Genomic DNA, 20,764 nt, shown 5'->3' on the forward strand with positions numbered 1-20,764 from the left:
AGCCGAGCCGGACACGAGTCGAGCAAGTTGGCGAGCCACGAGTATTTTGTCCAGCCCTAGATGGCGGCGACCGGGAGGCCTACACATCAAGGTCTTTAGCAAAGTGCTCCCCTGCTACAACGCTGTGGCCGGTGGAGGGCAACGACGTTGCACGGCGACATGCGATGAGAGGTGCTTGTCTTGTCCATGCTCATGGCACCTGCACCTACCGAGATGAGGCCATGGCGTCGGGGTGGAGACAAATTCAATGCGACCGGAGACGGAGCGGTATGGTAGGGGTCGAGGATAAGGGAACGATGCCTGAGCACACATGGAGGGAGACGAGTTGTTGGAGCCTTGGAGCCCACTAGCGGTGGTGCCCGAGAGGGGGGATTAGGAGCACACCGGTGACGGCAGAGAGGGATGTCGGAGAAGAAGAATGACCGATAGGAAGAAAAAGAAGAAAAAAAAAGAAAATAAATAAACTAATATCTGACAAGTTGATTCATGTATGTCTTCTCCAATAATCGAAAAGATATCATTGGATCATCTTCATTATCATTTTATTAAGCGACTTGTGTTAAGGAGCTCTAAGTTTTTTTTTGAAAGGCAAGAAGCTTTAAGTTTGAGCGTCCAACGTATATGTCCAGTCCAACTAGGTTAAGACTCAATTTTCTACGCTACTAGTGTCTTGATCTCACTTTATGACATGAAATTGAAATTATTATCATGGGTCAAGTTGTAAAAATGTTGACGGTATATAGAGAAACAAAGATACAAAGAACAGTTTCTTCCCGAGCGAATGACCTCATGCAAAACCCCGGATCCTGTGGCCAGCATAGATACACAAAGCCCCCTTTCTACCTTAAAAAAAAAAGAAAGAAAAAAAAAAAGTCCCCTTTCTCCTCCGCATACTCCATCCATATTTAAACGGCGCAGTGCGTGCTCCGTGCTGTGCTGCCTTGGAGCTCAGTCCGCCTCCACCTCGAGGAGACGAAGAAAAAATCCCAACCACCAGATTGATTCGCACACGAAATCTATCACAGTCAAGTATCGTCTCAAGGTCCAAAGATTTTGGTATCCCTGGTCCTGGGAGCTCCAGCTCCAGCTCCAAGCGCTTTAGCTCGATTCAATTCCTTCTTCAATTGCTGTGTGGGCGTCTCTCTCCCTGCCCGAGATGCTGTCTCTGAGCTGCCCAGGGGTGTCGTCCATGAGCAAGACGGCGTTCGACTTGGGGCAGCTGGTGGCCCCCTGCGGCAGCCGCTGTCCCAGCGCGCGGGCGGCGCCCAGACGGCGGCGCACGCCATGTGCTTGCTTCGTTGCCTCACTGGCCACCGCCCAGCCTGGTCTGCTCCTCTCCTCTCTCGTTTTCTGCTGCTTAAGCTTGATTGCCTTGCCGTGTAAAATCCGAGTGCTTTAGCTTGGTTTCAGTGGCAGTGCTGGACTGATGTGCTTACCGACCGGTGTGTCTGTGCAGGAACTGCGGCTGTTGATGTGCCGGCACGGACGATTCCTGCTGTGACAACAGCAAGCGCCCCTGAACGCATTTCTGTTTCTTCTCTGCTCGAGGTTGTCTCGGACGACTTGCTCAGCCTCAACAACAATCTCAAATCGGTGAGCTTATTCTAGAAGCCATATAGTTTAGGTTCCTTTTTCTTCTCCTTCTTTTCAGAATTCAGAGAACGCATGTTTAGGCTATGCGCGCGTGAACTGTCAAATTTCTCTTTTTTCGTGATTGCAATTGATAACCATATATAGTTATGATTGTGACTTATGGGGAAGGCCATTAATGCATACTCATATTCTACATTTGGCTGCACATTTGCTTTGGTGTTTCTTTAGAATGTGTTTTCAAATCTATAGCCATCATGTTAACGGGCTACATCATTCGAAATTACCTTTGTCTTTAAGTAAAATATTCCGGTAGAATGTGTTCCTCAAGGGTTCCTAGTTCATGGAATTTCCGATAAAATATTCAATGAAACTCTAAAGTAAAATAAGTAACCATCATATGCTCACCGTGAGTGTGCATGGTTGCACCTGATCTTTGAAGTGCCCTGCAAGATGACAGGAATACAGAGATGACTAAAGGCATTAAAAGCCGCCTCCATCCCTTTCAAGGGGATATGTGTTTCTTCATGTATTGGTCTCATATTTTGATGACTTGGAGCTTAGAGCACCAAGAGTGGGCTGAAGGATTTTGCAGTTCTGCTCGCTCTAACTTGTCATTTTTTTGTGGCCTCTGTAACTTCCACCACTGGGCTTTTCTGTCCTTTTCTGCAAACTTCAGTTTATTTCTTGAATTTTGACATGCTTCGAGAACTTATATATTTTTTAAAGTTTCATGGATCCATCAATCCAACTAAAATATCAAATAGGGCTGATTTTTTTTTTTTTGCTCGAACACGTATAGTATAGAACTGAAAATAAGAAGTACAGTCAATACTTGAGCACTTTCCCAGTCCTCATGATTCCTAGGCTCCACCAGGCCTCAGAAGTTTTTTCTTTGACATGTTCCTCAAGCGTTCCTAGTTCATGGAATTTCTTTAAGACAAAATATTCTCATGAAACTCCAAAGTAAAATAAGTAACATCATATGCTATCAGCAACTGTCCAATTCCATGGTTGCTCCGGGTCTTTGAAAGTGGCCTACAAAATGACAGGAATGCATATATTATTAGACATTAATAGTTTCTTCCATCCCTTTCAAGGGGACATGTATCTTCTTCATGTAGTGGTCTCATATTTTGACAAGTTGGAGCTCAGAACACCAGAAGTGGCCGGTGGAGTTTGCAATTCTGCTTGCTATAACTTGTCAATTTTTTTGTGGCCTTCATAACATCTTCCACTGCCCTTTTTGTCCTTTTCTGCAAACCTTTAGTTTCTTCAATGTTAACATGCTTCGAGATTTTTTTTGAAGTTTAGTTTCAGGCATCCATCTATACAACTAAATCTCAAGTAGGGCTGAAAGTAAGAAATACACACACTCATACTTCAGCGCTTCCCCACTCCTCATATAGTCATATCTAGGATCCACCAGGCCTATGACATTGACTCAAAGTGAGTCACAATTAGTCAATTATTATTTTCTAAAGTTGTGATGTCCAGTGGCGTTAGGACCAAAGAGGACCATGGCCACCCCTAAGCTAGACAAATTCTTAATGGAGTATTTATTTTCATTCATTTAAGCGCTGACAAGATACTAATCTGTCCCCACTCTACTTCCATTTCATGATATATTGTCCCCACTCTTTTCCTGTCCAAGCTCTACCACTGGTGATTGCCATGTCTTGGACTAAGACCTTGAGCTTTGACAATATAATAAGTTTCATGACACAACAATTCTCCTAAACGCTTAAGGTTTTGGGAAAGGTGGACGATATACTCATACTACACATTTTTGGTTGGGCGTACCCAGTGCAGAAAGCTCCCGCTCTATGCGGGGTCTGGGGAAGGGTGTTAGTGGCAAGCCTTACCCTCTCCTGCGCAATGCGAGGAGACCGCGACTCGAACCCGGGACCTTCCGGTCACAGGCGGTAAGACTCTACCGCTTGCACCAGGCCCACCCTTCATACTACACATTTTTGGTTGAATGCAAAAAATATTTTCCTTAAGAACTTCTTGGACTAAGGCCTTGAGCTTTGACAACATAATAAGTTTCATGCACACAACAACTTTCCTAAACACTTAAGGTTTTGGGAAAGGTGGACAATCTATATGATGATACATCGCAGCTTTACAATCCATCTATAGATCTTTGTTCTTCATATAAATAAGGCCTAAAAATTCAAAGCATTAAAATCAAATAACATGCCTGCTCTAATTTGCAATCTGCAACAGCTGTACACATGACTGCTGAAGATTATTTTAGCAGTTCGTGCTTAATGAGCTCCTATCTGCCACAGTGATAACTGATATAACTTCAACAGCTTGTTGGTGCAGAAAATCCAGTTTTAGTTTCTGCAGCAGAACAAATTTTCGGTGCTGGTGGAAAGAGATTAAGACCAGCATTAGTTTTTCTGGTGTCCAGAGCAACTGCTGAATTATCTGCTTTGTCGTAAGTTCCTTTCTCTGCTATAGATGTACCACTTTGTATCAGGATTTTTTGATATTGAACACACAGATATTTCGGTTTTGCAATCCAGGGAGCTAACTACAGAACATCAGCGCTTGGCTGAGATCATAGAGATGATTCATACTGCAAGTCTAATACATGATGATGTCATAGACGATAGTGGGATGCGAAGAGGTATGTACAATGTTTTTTTCAGGAACAAGTCAGCCGTATTGTCAATAGAAAACCATTCTTTCATCATGCTCTTTTCTATTTTTATTTTAGATCTCTTAGAAACGTTTGTTTAATGTTTTCTGGGCATGGCTGTGCATGGTTGTACTTCAACCTTCTATTGTTTTCTTTTTGCGTTTGAACTCTGGAGACATATGTTACATTGAAAATTCATTTGTCATTTTTACACCTCTCTTTAGTCTTTGCTATTCCTTGTTGCACTCGCGATACCGGAAGCTTTTTTTTTTCTTCTCGAAAATCGAAATGAAGGAAGCATATTCCTTCAACACATTGACATTCACTTCATCATAATGTAATGGTTTTGTGAGGGTATCAATAAGTTGACCGGTTTATTCTAAATTAGATTGGATCGTTTGCAAGAAAAGAAACAATCCATCAGCTTTTCTATGTCACAGGGTAGCTGTGCTTACTAGTGATCTTGTGTACAGTATTTTTTCATGAGCAAATCAGCCATATTGTCAATAAAAAAGCATTCTTTCATCACATTATTTTTATTTTTTAATTTAAAACCTCTTGGAAGCATTTGTTTAATGTTTTCTGGGCATGGATGTCCATGGTATTTCTAAATTCTATTGATACTCTTGGTCCTTGTACTTTGGAGACATAGGTTAGTTTGGAAACCCGTGTTTCATGTTTATCTCTCTTTACTAATTACCTTGTTGCATTCGTGATACAGGAAGCTTCATCTTTGTTTCCTTTACGCTCAATGCTATTCATCTTCATCATACTTCATAATGTAATGGTTTGGTGTGGGGAACAAGGCCAATAAGTTGACCTATTTATTCTAAACTAGATCTGATCGTTTGCAGGAAAAGAAACAATCCACCAGCTCTATGGCACACGGGTGGCTGTGCTCGCTGGTGATTTTATGTTTGCACAGTCTTCTTGGTTTCTTGCAAACCTAGAAAACATTGAAGTCATCAAGCTCATCAGCCAGGTACTAAAGGATCCGAGCAGGCTATGATCTCTTCATTTAAATAAAAATGTCCGTGCTCTGTTTACCTAAAGTGGGGAAAAAACGATGTGCTAACAGGTAATCAAGGATTTCGCCAGCGGTGAGATAAAGCAAGCATCAACACTCTTCGACTGCGACGTCACCCTCGACGATTATCTGCTGAAGAGCTACTACAAGACCGCTTCTCTGATCGCGGCAAGCACAAGGTCCGCCGCCATATTCAGCGGCGTGGACACCACCATCTGTGAGCAGATGTACGAGTACGGCAGGAACCTGGGGCTCTCCTTCCAGGTGGTGGACGACATCCTCGACTTCACCCAGTCAGCCGAGCAGCTCGGGAAGCCAGCGGGGAGCGACCTGGCGAAGGGAAACCTGACAGCCCCCGTGATCTTCGCGCTGCGAGACGAGCCTCGGCTACGTGAGATCATCGACTCCGAGTTCAGCGAGCCCGGGTCCCTGGCGGCCGCGGTCGAGCTCGTCCACCGCAGCTGCGGGATCAGGAGAGCCCAGGAGCTCGCGGAGGAGAAAGGTGAGCTGGCCATACAGAGCCTGCAGTGCCTTCCGAGGAGCGAGTTCAGAAGCGCCCTCGAGAGGGTGGTGCACTACAATCTCCAGCGGATTCAGTAGGGTATACTTACCGGCTCCACGCGGTTTCTCTAGTTCTCTGAAAGATCCGGGGGGCTCCATGTGGATATAGAGCAACTCCTGCCGGAATCCATGTTGTTTAGTGGCACCATGTTGGCTCCGGGGAGATGATTGGCGCAGCAGCATCACATGCGAGTGTGCAACCGACACTGCCGCGTACCCACCAACTTCGTGGGAACTGGAGCATTTTGTTTCTGCAGCTGGTGTCATTTGTACGTATAATGTATCTGCAAGGGGAATAGAAAAAAAAAGGCAGGCAGCATATATTGTATAGTTGGCTCTCCATTTCTTTGGGCACTGGCATAAAGCTTGGTGCGCAGTAGTTCTAATGTTGTATTGGTGTTGTAACTATGAACAGAGAAGCTGTTTTGGACGACCACGACGTTGATAATTTAATATACATCCCGATCAGTCATCGTGGAATATACTGCTGGGATATATGCATGAGCAGGTTGATCTCACCATCATCAGCTAATGCTGATGGTCACGCCGATTCTGTGTTGCCTACCTGTGCGCGTTGCCTACCGGTGCCGTGAAATTTTCGTATTTTGATCTTTTTTTAAAACAATTTTTAGAAAAATACCAACGTCAAAATATTTTCTAAAAATAGACCATTTTTATGCGTCTTAGCACATGACGCCGAGATATGAGGCTCGGCGTCGTGTCACTCGACGTCGAGGTATTGCCACGTCACGGACGACCGGGGTCGTCGTCGACACGTTGGCGCGTGGGTCCGAGACGTCAGCGTCGTGTCAGCCAACGCCAAGTCCCCAACCTCGGCGCGGTTGGACTGCGCGCCGAGCTACTGGCCCCATCCGGAGCGTGGCCCAGGCGGCCCAACAAAGCACGGTGGCCCAGAAGCTCGGCGTTGGGTCACTTAGCGCCGAGCCTCCAGACCTCGGCGTGGCTCGACTCAACGCCGAGGTCTGGACCCTTTAGGCCGAGGCCCCCTTCTTCTTCCCTCCCCTCCTCCATTCCCCCGCCGGCTCCCAAATCTCCCACGGCCCCCACGAAACTCTAACCTCCAAAATCGACCCCCGGTGCCCGGATCTTGTCTCCCGAAGCTTCCTCGAGGTAATGGTCCCTCCCCTCCTCCATTCTATCCGTGTAGATGTGCTTACATTGTCCCTAATCATGTGGAATCATGGTTGTTTGGTGATTTGTTATATTTGTGTTTGTATTTGCAAAATGTATGGCTTAGGATAATTTAGTGCATTGTTGTTTAACTGTTTTATGTGATGAACATGTTAGGTTAGTTTGGTTTCTAGTTATTTTGGTCATTAGGGTTCTTTGTTTATTGTAGGTGTCATTAGGGTTAGTTATTTGTTGGTCATTAGGGTTACTATGTATTTTATTTATTTGTTGGTCATTACATTTCAATTTGTTATGACCAAGGCATTTTGCCAAGGTACTCCTCTTTCCCCTCTTTCAATTCATCCATTTAGATTCGTTTGTTTTTGAACTTGGCATTATAGGTTTGGTTCATGTTCATGTTATTCGTGCAATGTATGGTGGTTCAAATGATTGAATGACCCAAATGTATGGTTGTTGGTGTTGTTGTTGTTGTATATGTTATGGTTTATAATCATTGAGTTAAATTTTGTGTTTGTTGGGATTCAAATTTGTTTAGGGTTTGTAATGAAAAGCTTATTTGGGAGGTATGGTGATTTAGTGTTAGTACATTTACATTCGTTGCAAGGTACTTTGGATTGATTTTTTTTCTACGTAATGTTAGGATGTCAAGGCATGGTAAAGCTCATATTCCAAGGTAATCCCAATGTTTATTCATTATCTGTGCAACAAATAGAAAACCCTAGATTTAGGTTTGGTTCTCCGTTAATATGACTAAATTCTTTCAATTGTAGCTATGGTCGCCAGAGGGCAAATCCCTACGACCTAAAGCCTCTCCCTGAAGGTGTTCCAAACTATCATCTCTTGTCTAACAATACGGCCTCCATGATGCAACCTCACTAATTTATCCATCTACAGCCATCACACAACAAGTAATGTCACATATGAATATATTTTAATCCAATAAGTAGAAACTAAAATATATCATTTCATCGTTTTTCAACCCCAACAACATAATCATTTCTAGTCATAACAAATTGAAATATAATGACCAACAAATAAATAAAATACATAGTAACCCTAATGACCAACAAATAACTAACCCTAATGACACCTACAATAAACAAATAACCCTAATAACCAAAATAACTAGAAACCAAACTAACCTAACATGTTCATCACATAAAACAGTTAAACAACAATGCACTCAATCATCCTAAGTCATACATTTTGCAAATGCAAACACAAATATAACAAATCACCAAACAACCATGATTCCACATGATTAGGGACAATGTAAGCACATCTACGTGGATAGAATGGAGGAGGGGAGGGACCATTACCTCGAGGAAGCTTCGGGAGCCGAGATCGTGGCACCGGGGGTCGATTTTGGAGGTTAGGGTTTGCTGGCGGCGTGGGGGAGAAGAGAAAGAGAGGAAGGCCGGCGGTTTCAGAATGAAGGGAGGAAGAAGAAGGGGCCTCGGCGCGGCCTAAATGGTCCAGACCTCGGCGTTGAGTCGAGCCACGCCGAGGTCTGGAGGCTCGGCGTTAAGTGACCCAACGCCGAGCTTCTGGGCCACCGTGCTTTGTTGGGCCGCCTGGGCCGCGCTCCGGATGGGGCCAGTAGTTCGGCGCGCAGTCCAACCGCGCCGAGGTTGGGGACTTGGCGTTGGCTGACACGACGCTGACGTCTCGGACCCACGCGCCAACGTGTCGACGACGACCCCGGTCGTCCGTGACGTGGCAATACCTCGGCGTCGAGTGACACGACGCCGAGCCTCATATCTCGGCGTCATGTGCTAAGACGCCTAAAAATGGTATATTTTTAGAAAATATTTTGGCGTTGGTATTTTTCTAAAAATTGTTTTCAAAAGAGACCAAAATACGAAAATTTCACACCGGTGCCAGCCATTCCCCTGTGTTTTTCTTCTGTGGTGGTGGTGCTCTGCTGTCTGGTCCGTCCGTGTGAATTAAGGCGCCACGCCGCTCGCCACTGACTCTGCTGCGCCTAAACCCGTGGTTCTGTTGGGTTGGGTTGGGTTTCTTTTTCTGGTGGTCGGTGTTGCTGGCCATTCTTTTTGTGATTTTGTGATGAGTGATGATGAAGTGAGGGGCGATTCCGACGCGACGTCCAACGGATTGTGTGACGGTCACGGCCGGTCGTCCTCTCCTTTTTTGCAGACGACTGGTACACGACGCCTGCACAATTGCTATTTTTCCTACCACCAGCAGTCCGGCCAGCACGGCGGTCAGTAAATAAATATATAAATATACGTCCACGGCCGTGTGATCTCCGCTCCGGCCAGTTAGCTAGTATAAAAACAAGCCGAAATTTCGACTGATTTGTTCTGGAAAAAAAAACATTATTCTAACTAAAAAACAAGTTAAAAAATACGATTAGAAGACAAGCGGCATGAATGACGCGAGGCGGACACCGCACGTGCTGCAGCTGTACAGCGTTCGCAGGTCGGCGGCGCCCATGTGTCGCTGCTGCTCATCCGTCCCGCGTACGGCGTCCCTGGTCCGTCTCGACTGTCCGTCCGGTCCGATCCGGCGCAACAACGCAGCTGGGTTCCGGCAGATCCTACTGCCCTCTCGCGGCGTCACGGCGTCAGGCACACTTATTATTGGCGGCTGGTTGCACGGGCACGGGTCGCCAAAGTGTGATTTGAAGGCAAGCCTGCCATTAGTTGGCGTTTCAATTCCCCACCTAATGACGGGCGCAGGGTGGTGCTCCAGCCTCCAGGTAAAGACCGGAGATCCCAACCTACACCCGTCGCGAGTGCAAACGCGAACGTCATGCGCCGACACGAACGCAACAGAGACTAGTTATCTGTTACAGCGACGGTTCGCGGCTGTTGTGGCGTGCCCCATTAGGTTATTATATACACGCCACTGGATGTATCATCGAGCTACTTATGTAGTCGTTGAACCTATGTTTAGTACAATCATCGAGTCTTGTGTTAGCTTCATGCCGTGCTTTCTCTGTCACCGAATCGAATCAACTTCTAGAGTCATCCTACATAAAACTTCTATAGATGTACTCCTGCTAGCCAACTTTGCAGGAGAGATTATAAAAAACATACATTTCATGATAATCTAATGAAACTGATCTTGTGTCATGAATTTTTGTATTATTTTCTATAAAACTAGTTAAAATTGCTTTGATTTTTTTGGTACGTTTATTTTGCTAAAATGGATGTAAAAAAAAAGTCGAAGCGTAGGGACGGAAGGAGTATTTTGCATAACTTTAGGATTTTTTTTTGAGGACGGTACGAAAGCGGCAGATAATGTCAAAATGAAATTTGGGCATCGTGTTTTCAAAAGCCACTAGGCGTTGGTAAGCCCAAAGGTGGTGGCGGCGGTGGATGGATCACACAAAGATGCAGATCGGACGGTGGGCAAGCGTCCACACGCCACCCACCCGCACCCACTGCCCAGGCCCCCACCATATATAACGGCAACAAGCCACGAGCAACACGAAAGAAATCTCCCGTCCTCCCCCTCCGCCTTTCCCTTCCGCTTCCCTTCTCTCCTCTCCTCTCCTCGAGGGCGCTGCACGCGGCGCGCGGCGAGATCGGGTGGAGGAGCCCTACCCCCTTGCCGCGCGGCCGCCGTCCCACGTCCCAGCGTGCTCGGGGCCTTGCTCGCCCCCTGATCCCGACCGCGCGCGGCGTCTCGGGGCCCGGTGAATGCGCTGTGCCGCCGCAGGCCGCAGCGTAGGCGGGTGCTGAGTGCGGCGGAAGCGAGGGGCGCGGGGTTTTCGTTTGGCACCGGCGGTGGGGCGGGAGATCCGGCCAGCGGGGATGCAGCAGGACCAGCGGAAGAAGGTGGGCGCTTCTTCTCCTCCCGCTTCCTGTTGGTGCTTGCTCGTAAATTTCGCCGTTAGGTTGCTGCGCGCTAGCGTTGATTCGGTTCTGGGCTGCTCATAGAGTCAGTGTGCGTGAACCATCTATTCCTAATTTTCGGAACCTCTACTTCACCTTTATTTTCTTTTTTCTTTTTAAATCATGTCTGTTTTTAAAAGTTTTGACGGGACTCGACGCGACGCGACTCATCCATGTTCATATCAATTGGTGGAGTCTAAATTCGATCTGGACATCGCTTTGAATTGATGATGTAATGAAAAGGTCAAATACCGCGTGAGCTGAACGGGGCGAGTTTGCGGACAGCTCTGATCTCCGAGATGCCATCTGTCCCCCGGATTAAACAGCACGGCGGCCTGTTGCCTTAGCCCTGTACTCCTGTCGGCGCGCATAGCCGTTCGTTCCCTTTGCTTGCGGTGTTCGTCGGGCACGCCCACGAGGAGGAGACGATTCCATTAGTAAAAGGGAAACTGTTACTTTTTGTGCACACGGTTACTGCCTTATGACAGGTTCTGTCCGTTCCGAACCTATTCCTGTATCTGCCTGCAAAGGTTTGGCAACCCCCTTCCATTTGCTGTCCCGTTTCGGTTTCCCAAATTGAGCATTCAAGTCGTCTGCAGTGGAATTCCTTATTTGACACTGAGAAAATGAGTCGTTCCTTTCTTGGCCCTGAATTTTTTTTCACTCACTTCAACTTTCATCCCTAATTTGACACTACCGTCAAATCCGTTAGCTAACGGTGTTAATTGGCTGTTAAAAAGACGGTTTTGCCCCTGAAAAAAAAAGCGGCGAAGCAAATTTGAGAGGAAAAAAAACCTGCGCCTTTTTTTTTTTTCAGCTGGGCACATGCATCAGAGGCGGGCGCAGGTTTTTTTTTTTCCAAATTGAGCATTCAAGTCCTCTGCAGTGGGGGTTTCTTGAAACAGTTCATTGATCTAGTGTGCGCAATTCGTGTTGCAGACTTCTGCAGAGGCCGACTTCTTCACAGACTACGGGGATGCAAACCGGTACAAGATCCAAGAAGTCATTGGTAAGGGAAGCTATGGGGTTGTGTGCTCGGCCATCGATCTTCACACCCGGCAGAGAGTGGCGATCAAGAAGATACACAATATCTTTGAGCACGTCTCCGACGCCGCGAGGATCCTCCGTGAAATCAAACTTCTGAGGCTCCTAAGGCACCCTGATGTTGTTGAGATCAAGCACATTATGTTACCTCCCTCGCGAAAGGACTTCAAGGATATTTATGTTGTTTTCGAGCTTATGGAGTCCGATCTCCACCAAGTTATAAAGGCCAACGATGACTTGACCAAGGAGCATTACCAGTTCTTTCTCTATCAGTTACTTCGGGCCCTCAAATACATTCATACTGGTATGGCACTTCTCCCGCTGTATATGCCAGCCATTTCCCTGAATCTCCCAAAAATGGGAGTGTGCATTTTAGTTCAGTCATGTATGGCTGGTCATAATCCCTTTCATCTCCTTTTATGTTGCAACCCAGAGTGAACATTTGATTGCATAGTGTACCTTTTGTAGCCATACTTTATGCTGATTCTGAACTTACATAATTGCAGCTAATGTTTATCACCGTGACCTGAAGCCCAAGAATATTTTAGCGAACTCTAACTGCAAATTGAAAATATGTGACTTTGGACTAGCCCGAGTCGCATTTAATGATACCCCAACAACAGTCTTCTGGACGGTATGTAAGAAACAAAGAGTCAGCTCTTTTTTCATTGGATTCAGATATAATGTATGTCGTGTATTGATACATATGCCCTGCAGGATTATGTTGCAACAAGGTGGTACAGAGCTCCAGAGCTCTGTGGATCCTTCTTCTCCAAGGTGAGCTTTCTAGTTACATATCATTACTTATTATGTTCACTAATAAGCAATGTTTGGTGGTCCCGTAATATGAATTACCAATTATGATTATTTGATAATACTATTCGCTTATGTTTTCCAACTTGACAATGAATTCTATCATGGTATGCTATTGCATATCTTCACTTATGTTTCCTCCTTGACAATGAACTCTATCATGGTATTCTATTGCATTTTACTCTTACCGTTGCCTTGTTATTTTTTGGTAGAATTTGGTAGGAGCTCCAACTCATGGAGAGATGCTCTTTAGTGTCTTCTTTGAATGGTTCTATCCAAATACTGTGAATCTGGATAAAGATTCTCATAGTAATTTCACACGAGAGATTTCATCAAACTTGTCATTTATAGGTACAGATATAAATGTTCTTTTTGGTTCTGTATGCCATTTTCATTATGTTTTTTATTTTTATGCATGGATCAATCTGATTGATATTTACCTTTTTTTGTCCCTATTATGCACAAATCGGAAGTAGGAACCAATAACCTGCTGAATTGCAGCATTACAATAATCAAATGAGCATTTCTTACTATTAAGAATGCTTGCTTTTATATAAATTATTGCCAGACTGTCTATAATCTGAATGTGCTTTATATTGTTGTTATCCCCCAAAAATGCAGTATACACCAGCTATTGACATTTGGAGCATTGGATGCATATTTGCTGAGGTGTTGACAGGGAAGCCTTTATTTCCTGGCAAAAATGTTGTTCATCAGCTAGATTTGATGACTGATCTTCTAGGCACACCGTCAATGGATACAATTTCTCGGGTATAGTGCTATAACCAAGGAAACTCTATTTTTAGTTCGTCTCATGGCTCAGTGACTCCAAAGTTGAACTTGTTTTTTTATTCCTTTTCAGGTTCGGAATGAGAAAGCAAGAAGGTACTTGAGCAGCATGAGAAAGAAGGACCCTGTTCCATTTTCTCAGAAGTTTCCCAGTGCAGATCCTTTGGCACTTAAACTATTAGAAAAGCTATTAGCCTTTGATCCAAAGGACCGTCCAACAGCAGAAGAGGTAGTCCTTGCTGCTGTATCATCTTAAAACCTTTTGTCATGTCTAATTTTTCTCTATGGAACTAGATCTGTGATGTTGCTTTCAACCTTACTTTGTAATCCTAAGTATTTGCGACATTTCTTTCAATATATGTGTTGTTTCAGGCATTGCGTGATCCATACTTCAAAGGTCTTGCCAGGGTTGAAAGAGAACCATCCTGTCAGCCAATCAGAAAAGTGGAATTTGACTTCGAGCACAAAAGAATGTCAAAGGAAGAGATAAGAGAGTTGATATTCCGTGAGATGCTGGAATATCACCCACAATTGTTGAATAGCTACATTAATGGCACAGAGAGGACAACCTTTCTCTACCCAAGGTTTTAGCTTTTCTGTGTTTGCACATGTATGTTGCTTTGCGCATGCATGTATTTACTCATGTATTCGTTTGTTTCAACCCTTTGATGGAAACACTTGCTGGCTATTTTTTATGCAGTGCTGTTGATCAATTTAAGAAGCAGTTTTCTCATCTTGAAGAGAGTGGTGGTAACGGCCCATCAGTTCCAACAGACAGGAAACACGCATCCCTTCCCAGGTAATAGGGCATCATAGTCTTGATTTCATCCTCAGGCTGCTTTGAGGTGCACTTTCAAGTACATGTACATCTTAGTTTGTCTCCATATTAAGGTCCTCCCTTGTGGCCTGAGTGCCCAATGGTAAGAAGAGTCATCTTCTGGGTTGGGTATGAGTTCGTTGTTAGGATGTTGATACCTGAGAGCGAAGTGACCAAGGCTAGATGATCATGGGAGTTCAAACTTCAAAGATAAAATCGTAGTCCTGCTGGATAATTTCAAAGTTCCTATACATGGTCTTGAATGCAAGACCAGAGGTGTTTCCAGCAGTACTCAGTGGTGTCAATGTTCTAGGATTGAGGGTGCACATGTTCTCAAATTCTGAAGTCAACTGTACAATGCTTCACTGGCATGGTACAAGTCATGTTTTTTTCTTTTCTGAAATCAAAACTGACAGTTGATTAGTATGCGTTCAGAATGTTCATAAACAGTTGCTCCACTTGTCTGTGCTTCTGTCTTTTTGTCACTGTAATTTAGTTGAGTGAAAGCTTTTGCTTTTTTGTTTTGCTAACCTGCAGCTTCATTTTGTAGGACTACTGTTGTTCACTCGAATCCAATTCCTGCCAAGGAACAACCTCTTGCTGCCTCATCAAGGGTTAGACCAGTCTCTGATGATTCATGTAAGAATCCTTGGGAGAAAGGAAGTGGTCCTGGAAATGTTCCCAGGCCATCTCTGGCTCCACAAGGGCTGCAAGCACAAGCAGGTATTTCTGTGTTCACTTACTACTAGTTACTCCTTCCGTTCCAAATTGTAAGTCGTTTTGGCATTTCTAGGTACATGGTTTTTGCTATGCATCTTGATATACGCCATGTTTAGATACAGAGCAAAAATTACATATTTACAAAAGCGAAAACAACTTATAATTTGGAATGGAGTGCTAAAAATGATTTGTTGATATTTTTTGACTTACCATGGCCCTTTTCTGAGATTGTTTTCTATTTGCCAGCAGGATCAGTAAGAGTTAATGGCTCAGTGATGAATTCAGGGTATCCTCATCAACAAATCCCACAAGCATACGGTTACCGTCAAATGCCTGCAAGATTGGACAGTACCATGGGAGGTTACACACAGCAGTCGCAGGCTTATGCTTGTGCAAACATCAAAGGCTCGCCTGATGTGGCTGTGAACATGAGAGCACCCCCCTTCCATCTTCCAGCTGGACCGAAGAATAACCCATTAGATAGGATAGCATCTGACACTGACATATACACAAGATCCCTTAACGGCATTGTTGCTGCCGCTGCGGCATCAGTAGGCGCTGGCGCTCACCGAAACGTTGGCGTCGTGCCATCTGGCATGTCAAGGATGTATTAGCTGCTGATATGCTGGCCACAGCTTCTCCAGGACTAGCCTGCAAGAAGTGGCATATGGTATAAGTAGTGATTCATAAGAGGTGATCACATAAGAGTCTTGAACTCTTCAACATGTTGTTTTTACGCCATATATTGAGGCGAAAATGGTGCCAGTTTGCGCACAACTGAAGGTTTGATCAATTCATTTAATTCAATGGAAATTAACTATTTGCTAATAGTAGAAGGAATGTAATCCAAGGGAAAGGCTGGAGATATTCTGACATAAATGCAACATTTGTCATTGCCCGTTGCAGACTTGCAGTGGTGCGCCCCTTTGCAACGTCGAATTTGTTGAAGGCTGGAGTGTCAGAGTTCCAAATTTCGTGAAAGTGAACCTTGGGGTAGCCTGAGTTCCAAATTTCCAATTGCCATCGTCCAGCGCCATTAAGCTTGCAACTCCAGCACCAGCATGTGCATGTCGTCGATCACGGTCGTGATGGAATCAGGTGGTTCCCTAAAAAGTCAAAACACACACACGCACACATTGCCCCGGCAACGTAGCATGGTGGGCCTCGTAAAAGGTCGGCCCAAACCAAAATAAGGAGATGTCGAGGGCCCAGGATGCGACTAATAAACAAGGAAACCATACGGCCGGATCGCCTTTAAAAAAAAAAATAGAACGGTTCACGATTTGTATTTGTTGTTTCCTGACGCGAGAAAAGAAGGAGTATAGAAAAGAGGAAACAATCAGGGAATCATTTTTTTTAAAGATTAAGAGGGAATCAAAATCGCAAAGGCTGTTTATTTTTCCATGTATATATATATATATCACTAGTACCTCATGCATGTGCCCTATATAAAAAACCCAATCAATCCTTGCTTAGCTTTACTACCATACGTACAAACATTCTAATACGTCGTCGCTCCCTATCTAAAGGATCGGATCCAATATGGCGGCCAGGAGCTTCAGCGTCGGCCTGGCGGCCGCGTTCTTGCTCGTCGTGCTCTTTGCTTCGCCTGCACAGTGTAAGTGTGTAGATTACAACCTTTGCCTGTCTCTGCATGTCATTTATGCCATGTACAGATATCGACATATATATTTTGTGTGACAATGCATGCATGTCTATCTATGAATTTGATTTGCAGGTCGTCGAGGGCTACTTGATCAGGTCGGAATTGCAATGAGGAGGGGTACCCAAGCGATAACGCTACAACTACCGCGTCCGTCAACTCCACGGCGTTAGATGGGAGGACCAAGTTCACGGTGATATTTTGGCCTCGTTTTTTTTTTAAGCCAGGACAGTATTTTTTCTTTCTAGACAAATTAGCCGGAACAGTATTTTAACTTGTTTTTTAGCGAAACGAATGGGGCAAGTCCTAAGGCTCAGTAACAAACGAGACTGCTATTGTTGCGAGACTGGAGACTACTGTTACTACTCATGGAAACAGTGCCAGGCCAACTGCGGCAGCTGCAACCCAAGTGCCCGCCGCCGCGGTTGCCCCTGCAGTAACCGATCGGCGCAAAGGGCATGCCAGTCCGCCACACAAGCGTCTGATTCGGAGCATCGGCTCATGTCTATCTACCTTCTGAAATCCATCATCTTGAAACATCCTTATGTCCCCAAGATTTGATGTTTTAATATTTTTTATTAAGGTTAATTAGTGCTTCATTGAAATTACCCATGTACCTCTATTTATTAAAGGTGATTCATGCATGATACCTGCAAAAAACCGCTTGGAGGCAGACATAGATACGACAATCTTAAACTTATATGGGCCCAAACTAGTTTTATAAGAGCTAAAACATTGATAGAGAGATTATAATCGAAAGATTGTTGTTTGGGATGAAAGTATGGACACAAAAGATAAAAATAATAAAATAAAAATAAAGACAAATGAGCAGGGAAACATGCATTTTATTAATTCCATGAACAACAAAAGATAAGTTTCCTTTTGGATTTTTTTTTTGCACGCAATAGTCTCATAAGAGCGAGACTTTCTAAAGTTTATACTCTCTAAATCATCATTTGGAGAGTTATTTGTGTAAAAATTGCTTTCTATATCTTTGTACCCTTCAATAGTTTTTCTACATCTCTTGTGCACTCTAGAGAGCCATCCTCGCTCTTCATCTTTAGCTAATGAGAAATCTGGAGTAGATGATATTTATGTTTAGAGATCCAATTAAAGAGACTGTTGGATCATATTTTTCACCAAAATCTCTATTTCTATAATTTTTGAATGATATAAAGAGTTTATTGGAGTTGCTCTAATGTAAGCCGTTTGATACGTGTAATGTGATATCTTTTTGTTCCCAAGATTCAATACAAGCTCTTGAATGTGGGGAAGGCCCTTGTACGGGCGCGCACGAAGTTATCTGATCAGGAGCTCTGGCCCTTGCGAGAGGCAATTAAGCTTTCACACTTTTATATTGTGTACCTAGATTGTGTGCTTATACTATTCTAGTTTAGTTTGCTAGTCTAGTTGATAGAGCTTAGACCATGTGAGAGGCAATTATGCTTTCGCACTTTATATTGTGTACCTAGGTTGTGTGCTTATTATTCTAGTTTAGCTAGTCGAGTTGTTAGGAATGGAACCTAGGTTCATAACTCTTTTGTGGTAGAGATAACAAGGTTTTGATAAATAGAATTAGAGACAAGTTTAGAATAGAAGTTTTGGAAATCTATAATTTAAACTCGGCGGAAACCAAAACAAGAAAAAGGTTACACTCAGTTCTCGTACATTGAAACTCTCAGGACATAGAAGATTTGTGGTTGTTTCGTAATTTGTGCTATGTTTCTGTTGTGGGTGATATTCTTGGTATATCTGTGATGGTAACAATGGTTATATATATATAAATGTCTATGCTTAGATCTCAGCGATATAAAGCCATGCTTATCAAGCGTGGGCACTGCTAGATTCTGTTCTCTGGTCTTTTTAAGTCACTGCAGCGTCGTCTTCCCTGTTCTCTTGTCCTCGGACGCGTCCGAGAAAAACCTGTCAAGCTAACACTGGACGGCCAACGCACCAAACACAGACCTAATCAGTTTATCAATCAGCAGCAGTTCAGCACAGCCCATTCTTCGGACGCCAAAAACATTTGCCGTTAAATAACCCGCGCCGCTCGCATTATTGTGGCAGCCACCACCAGGCAGTTCCGAGCTAGCTTAGCTTCGGCCGGTTGCCTCCCACTCCCACGCCTTGCTTACAAGCCAAAGCCTCGGCCTTTGTCTTTCTCCTCCCGTGCTCGTCCCTCGGCTCCAGTGCGGTGCTCCACCGGACCACACCAATGGAGGCTCCGCTCCTCCTCCCCATCTCCACCGCCTCATCCTGCGTCGACATCACCACCGCCGACGCCGCGCCATCGGGCCGTGACGGCCGTCCGGCGCCCTCCTCCTCCCCTTCCACGCAGAGCATCGTCCTCCGCCTGGCGGCCGTGATCACCGTCGCGTGCGCGTCCCTGTTCGCGCAGCACGAGGCCGGCAAGGGCTTCGCCGTCGCCGTCGCGAACGACGCGCCGCGGGGCAGCGCCGCGGGGCGGCGGTTCGACCTGCTCTTCGTGTCCAACGGCCGCGCCGAGCGCGCCCTGCTGCACGCCAGCCGCGGCGTGGAGCGCGCGCTGTTCCCGGACCCGTCGTTCCCGCGCAGGCAGGTCCGCCGCGTCACCGTCCGGATGGCCGGGAGCAACCTCACCGCGGGCGCCACGGTGCACGCCGCGGCTCCAGGGGAGTACGTCGTCACCCTGAGCCCCAGTCTCGTCGCGTCGACCTCCGCCGGCTCCGCCGCCGACGCCGCGCTGCGCCGCGCCGTCGCGCGCATGTGGCTCTGGGACGGCCGTGGCGCCGCCCCCGCGCGCGTCACCGAGTCCATGGTCGAGTACCTCGCCTCCGTCGCGGTGGCCTGCGACGGCGCCGAGGCAGAGGCGGCGGCGACACCTCTGTCGGACGAGGACGGGCACGGGTGCAGCATGTCGGCGCGGCTCCTGAGGCACCTGGAGGCGCGGCGCGAGGGCTTCGTGGCGCGGCTGAACCGCGCGATGAAGGACCGGTGGAGCGACGCCGCCGTGGACGCGGCGCTCGGCGCGCCGGCACGGCTCGCCTGCGCAGGGGCGACGACGACGACGCCATTGACCGGTCAGGACGACCCCACCGCCGCCGCCTCCGCGGCGCTGGTTGGCTCCGGCTCCACGTCGGACGCCGCCCGTGGGTCCAGCGTGGCAATGTGAGGCTGGGAGGCAAGGGCAGTTCTGGTATTGTACACGCCCACGCGCCCGGTGTATGGATGTGTATATTAAAGTAAAGGGAATCCCCGCCATTAGCGCCGGCTAATCTCGCCGGGTGGGCCATGGCCGCGGCCCTAATGGTGGCTGGAGGTGAGTGAGTGGTCGCTGTCATGCACGGTACCTTGTAGTTTCATTTCATATGCGCTATTGTAGAGATGCTTGAGCTCCAGAGTTGCTTGTAAATGGTGGTAGTAGTACTACAAAAAATATGGTTACATGTCATACCAAACGTGATGTGAGAAGTGGATTTTTGTTGGTGACGTGGATGAACATGGTAGTTGATAATGATACGAAGAAGATTCTAGGCTCCTGAGTTTTGATCTGTGGCTGAGCAAAACGCAGGGGCCGGCCCCAGGTGCTGGCGATGCGTTCTATCGATCGCTGCCAGTGATGCTCTCGCGTATATATATATATATATATATATATATATATATATATATATATATATATATATATATATATATATATATATATATATATATATATATATATATGATCCGTCCATGGCTAGTGGTTCCAGCATGTAGGATTGCAGTTGAGCAGTGATTGATCCCAGAAACTGATCAGGTCGATCCGTGTGAGGGTAGGTTGGAGTCGCCTCAGCTGTGAATTTGTGATCCACAGAAACACCGACCAAACCAAGCCATCCAGATTGGCCAAAAAAGACAAACTTTGAGTTTCATGTTCAGCCTAAAAATTTAAACTTGTTTCAAAAGGTGGGAAATTGAAGTTCAGCGCCCCCCCTCGAGCGACAAGAGTTTGCACAAACTTGGGTTGCCTTGCCATGCCATGGAGAGAGCATGCAGGCAGGTCGCAGTCTGCGCTTGGCTGGTTGCTACCCACCCAGTCATGCATGTCTTCAGTTCC

The 20,764-nt window shown here is 45.9% G+C and overlaps 2 protein-coding genes across 2 annotated transcripts; both read left to right on the plus strand.

Moving 5' to 3' along the window:
- Positions 1-863: 863 nt before the first annotated feature.
- On the plus strand, positions 864-15,854 carry LOC136511351 (mitogen-activated protein kinase 10-like). The gene is made up of 17 exons (XM_066505443.1): positions 864-1,325; positions 1,457-1,593; positions 3,909-4,036; positions 4,125-4,228; positions 5,095-5,222; positions 5,319-5,863; positions 6,244-6,395; positions 10,692-10,786; positions 11,783-12,191; positions 12,394-12,521; positions 12,605-12,664; positions 13,322-13,471; positions 13,563-13,718; positions 13,862-14,073; positions 14,190-14,288; positions 14,857-15,029; positions 15,273-15,854. The coding sequence occupies exons 1-17, from the start codon at positions 1,157-1,159 to the stop codon at positions 15,638-15,640; spliced, it is 3,213 nt and encodes a 1,070-aa protein (XP_066361540.1). The 5' UTR covers positions 864-1,156; the 3' UTR covers positions 15,641-15,854.
- A 2,910-nt stretch (positions 15,855-18,764) lies between these two features.
- Positions 18,765-20,210, plus strand: LOC136512754 (uncharacterized). The gene has a single exon (XM_066506748.1). It carries the CDS (start codon positions 18,905-18,907, stop codon positions 19,838-19,840), a length of 936 nt encoding a protein of 311 aa, XP_066362845.1. The 5' UTR covers positions 18,765-18,904; the 3' UTR covers positions 19,841-20,210.
- The last annotated feature ends 554 nt before the right edge of the window (positions 20,211-20,764 follow it).

This window comes from Miscanthus floridulus, chromosome 16 (assembly GCF_019320115.1).
Source record: "Miscanthus floridulus cultivar M001 chromosome 16, ASM1932011v1, whole genome shotgun sequence".
Lineage (NCBI taxonomy): Eukaryota > Viridiplantae > Streptophyta > Magnoliopsida > Poales > Poaceae > Miscanthus > Miscanthus floridulus.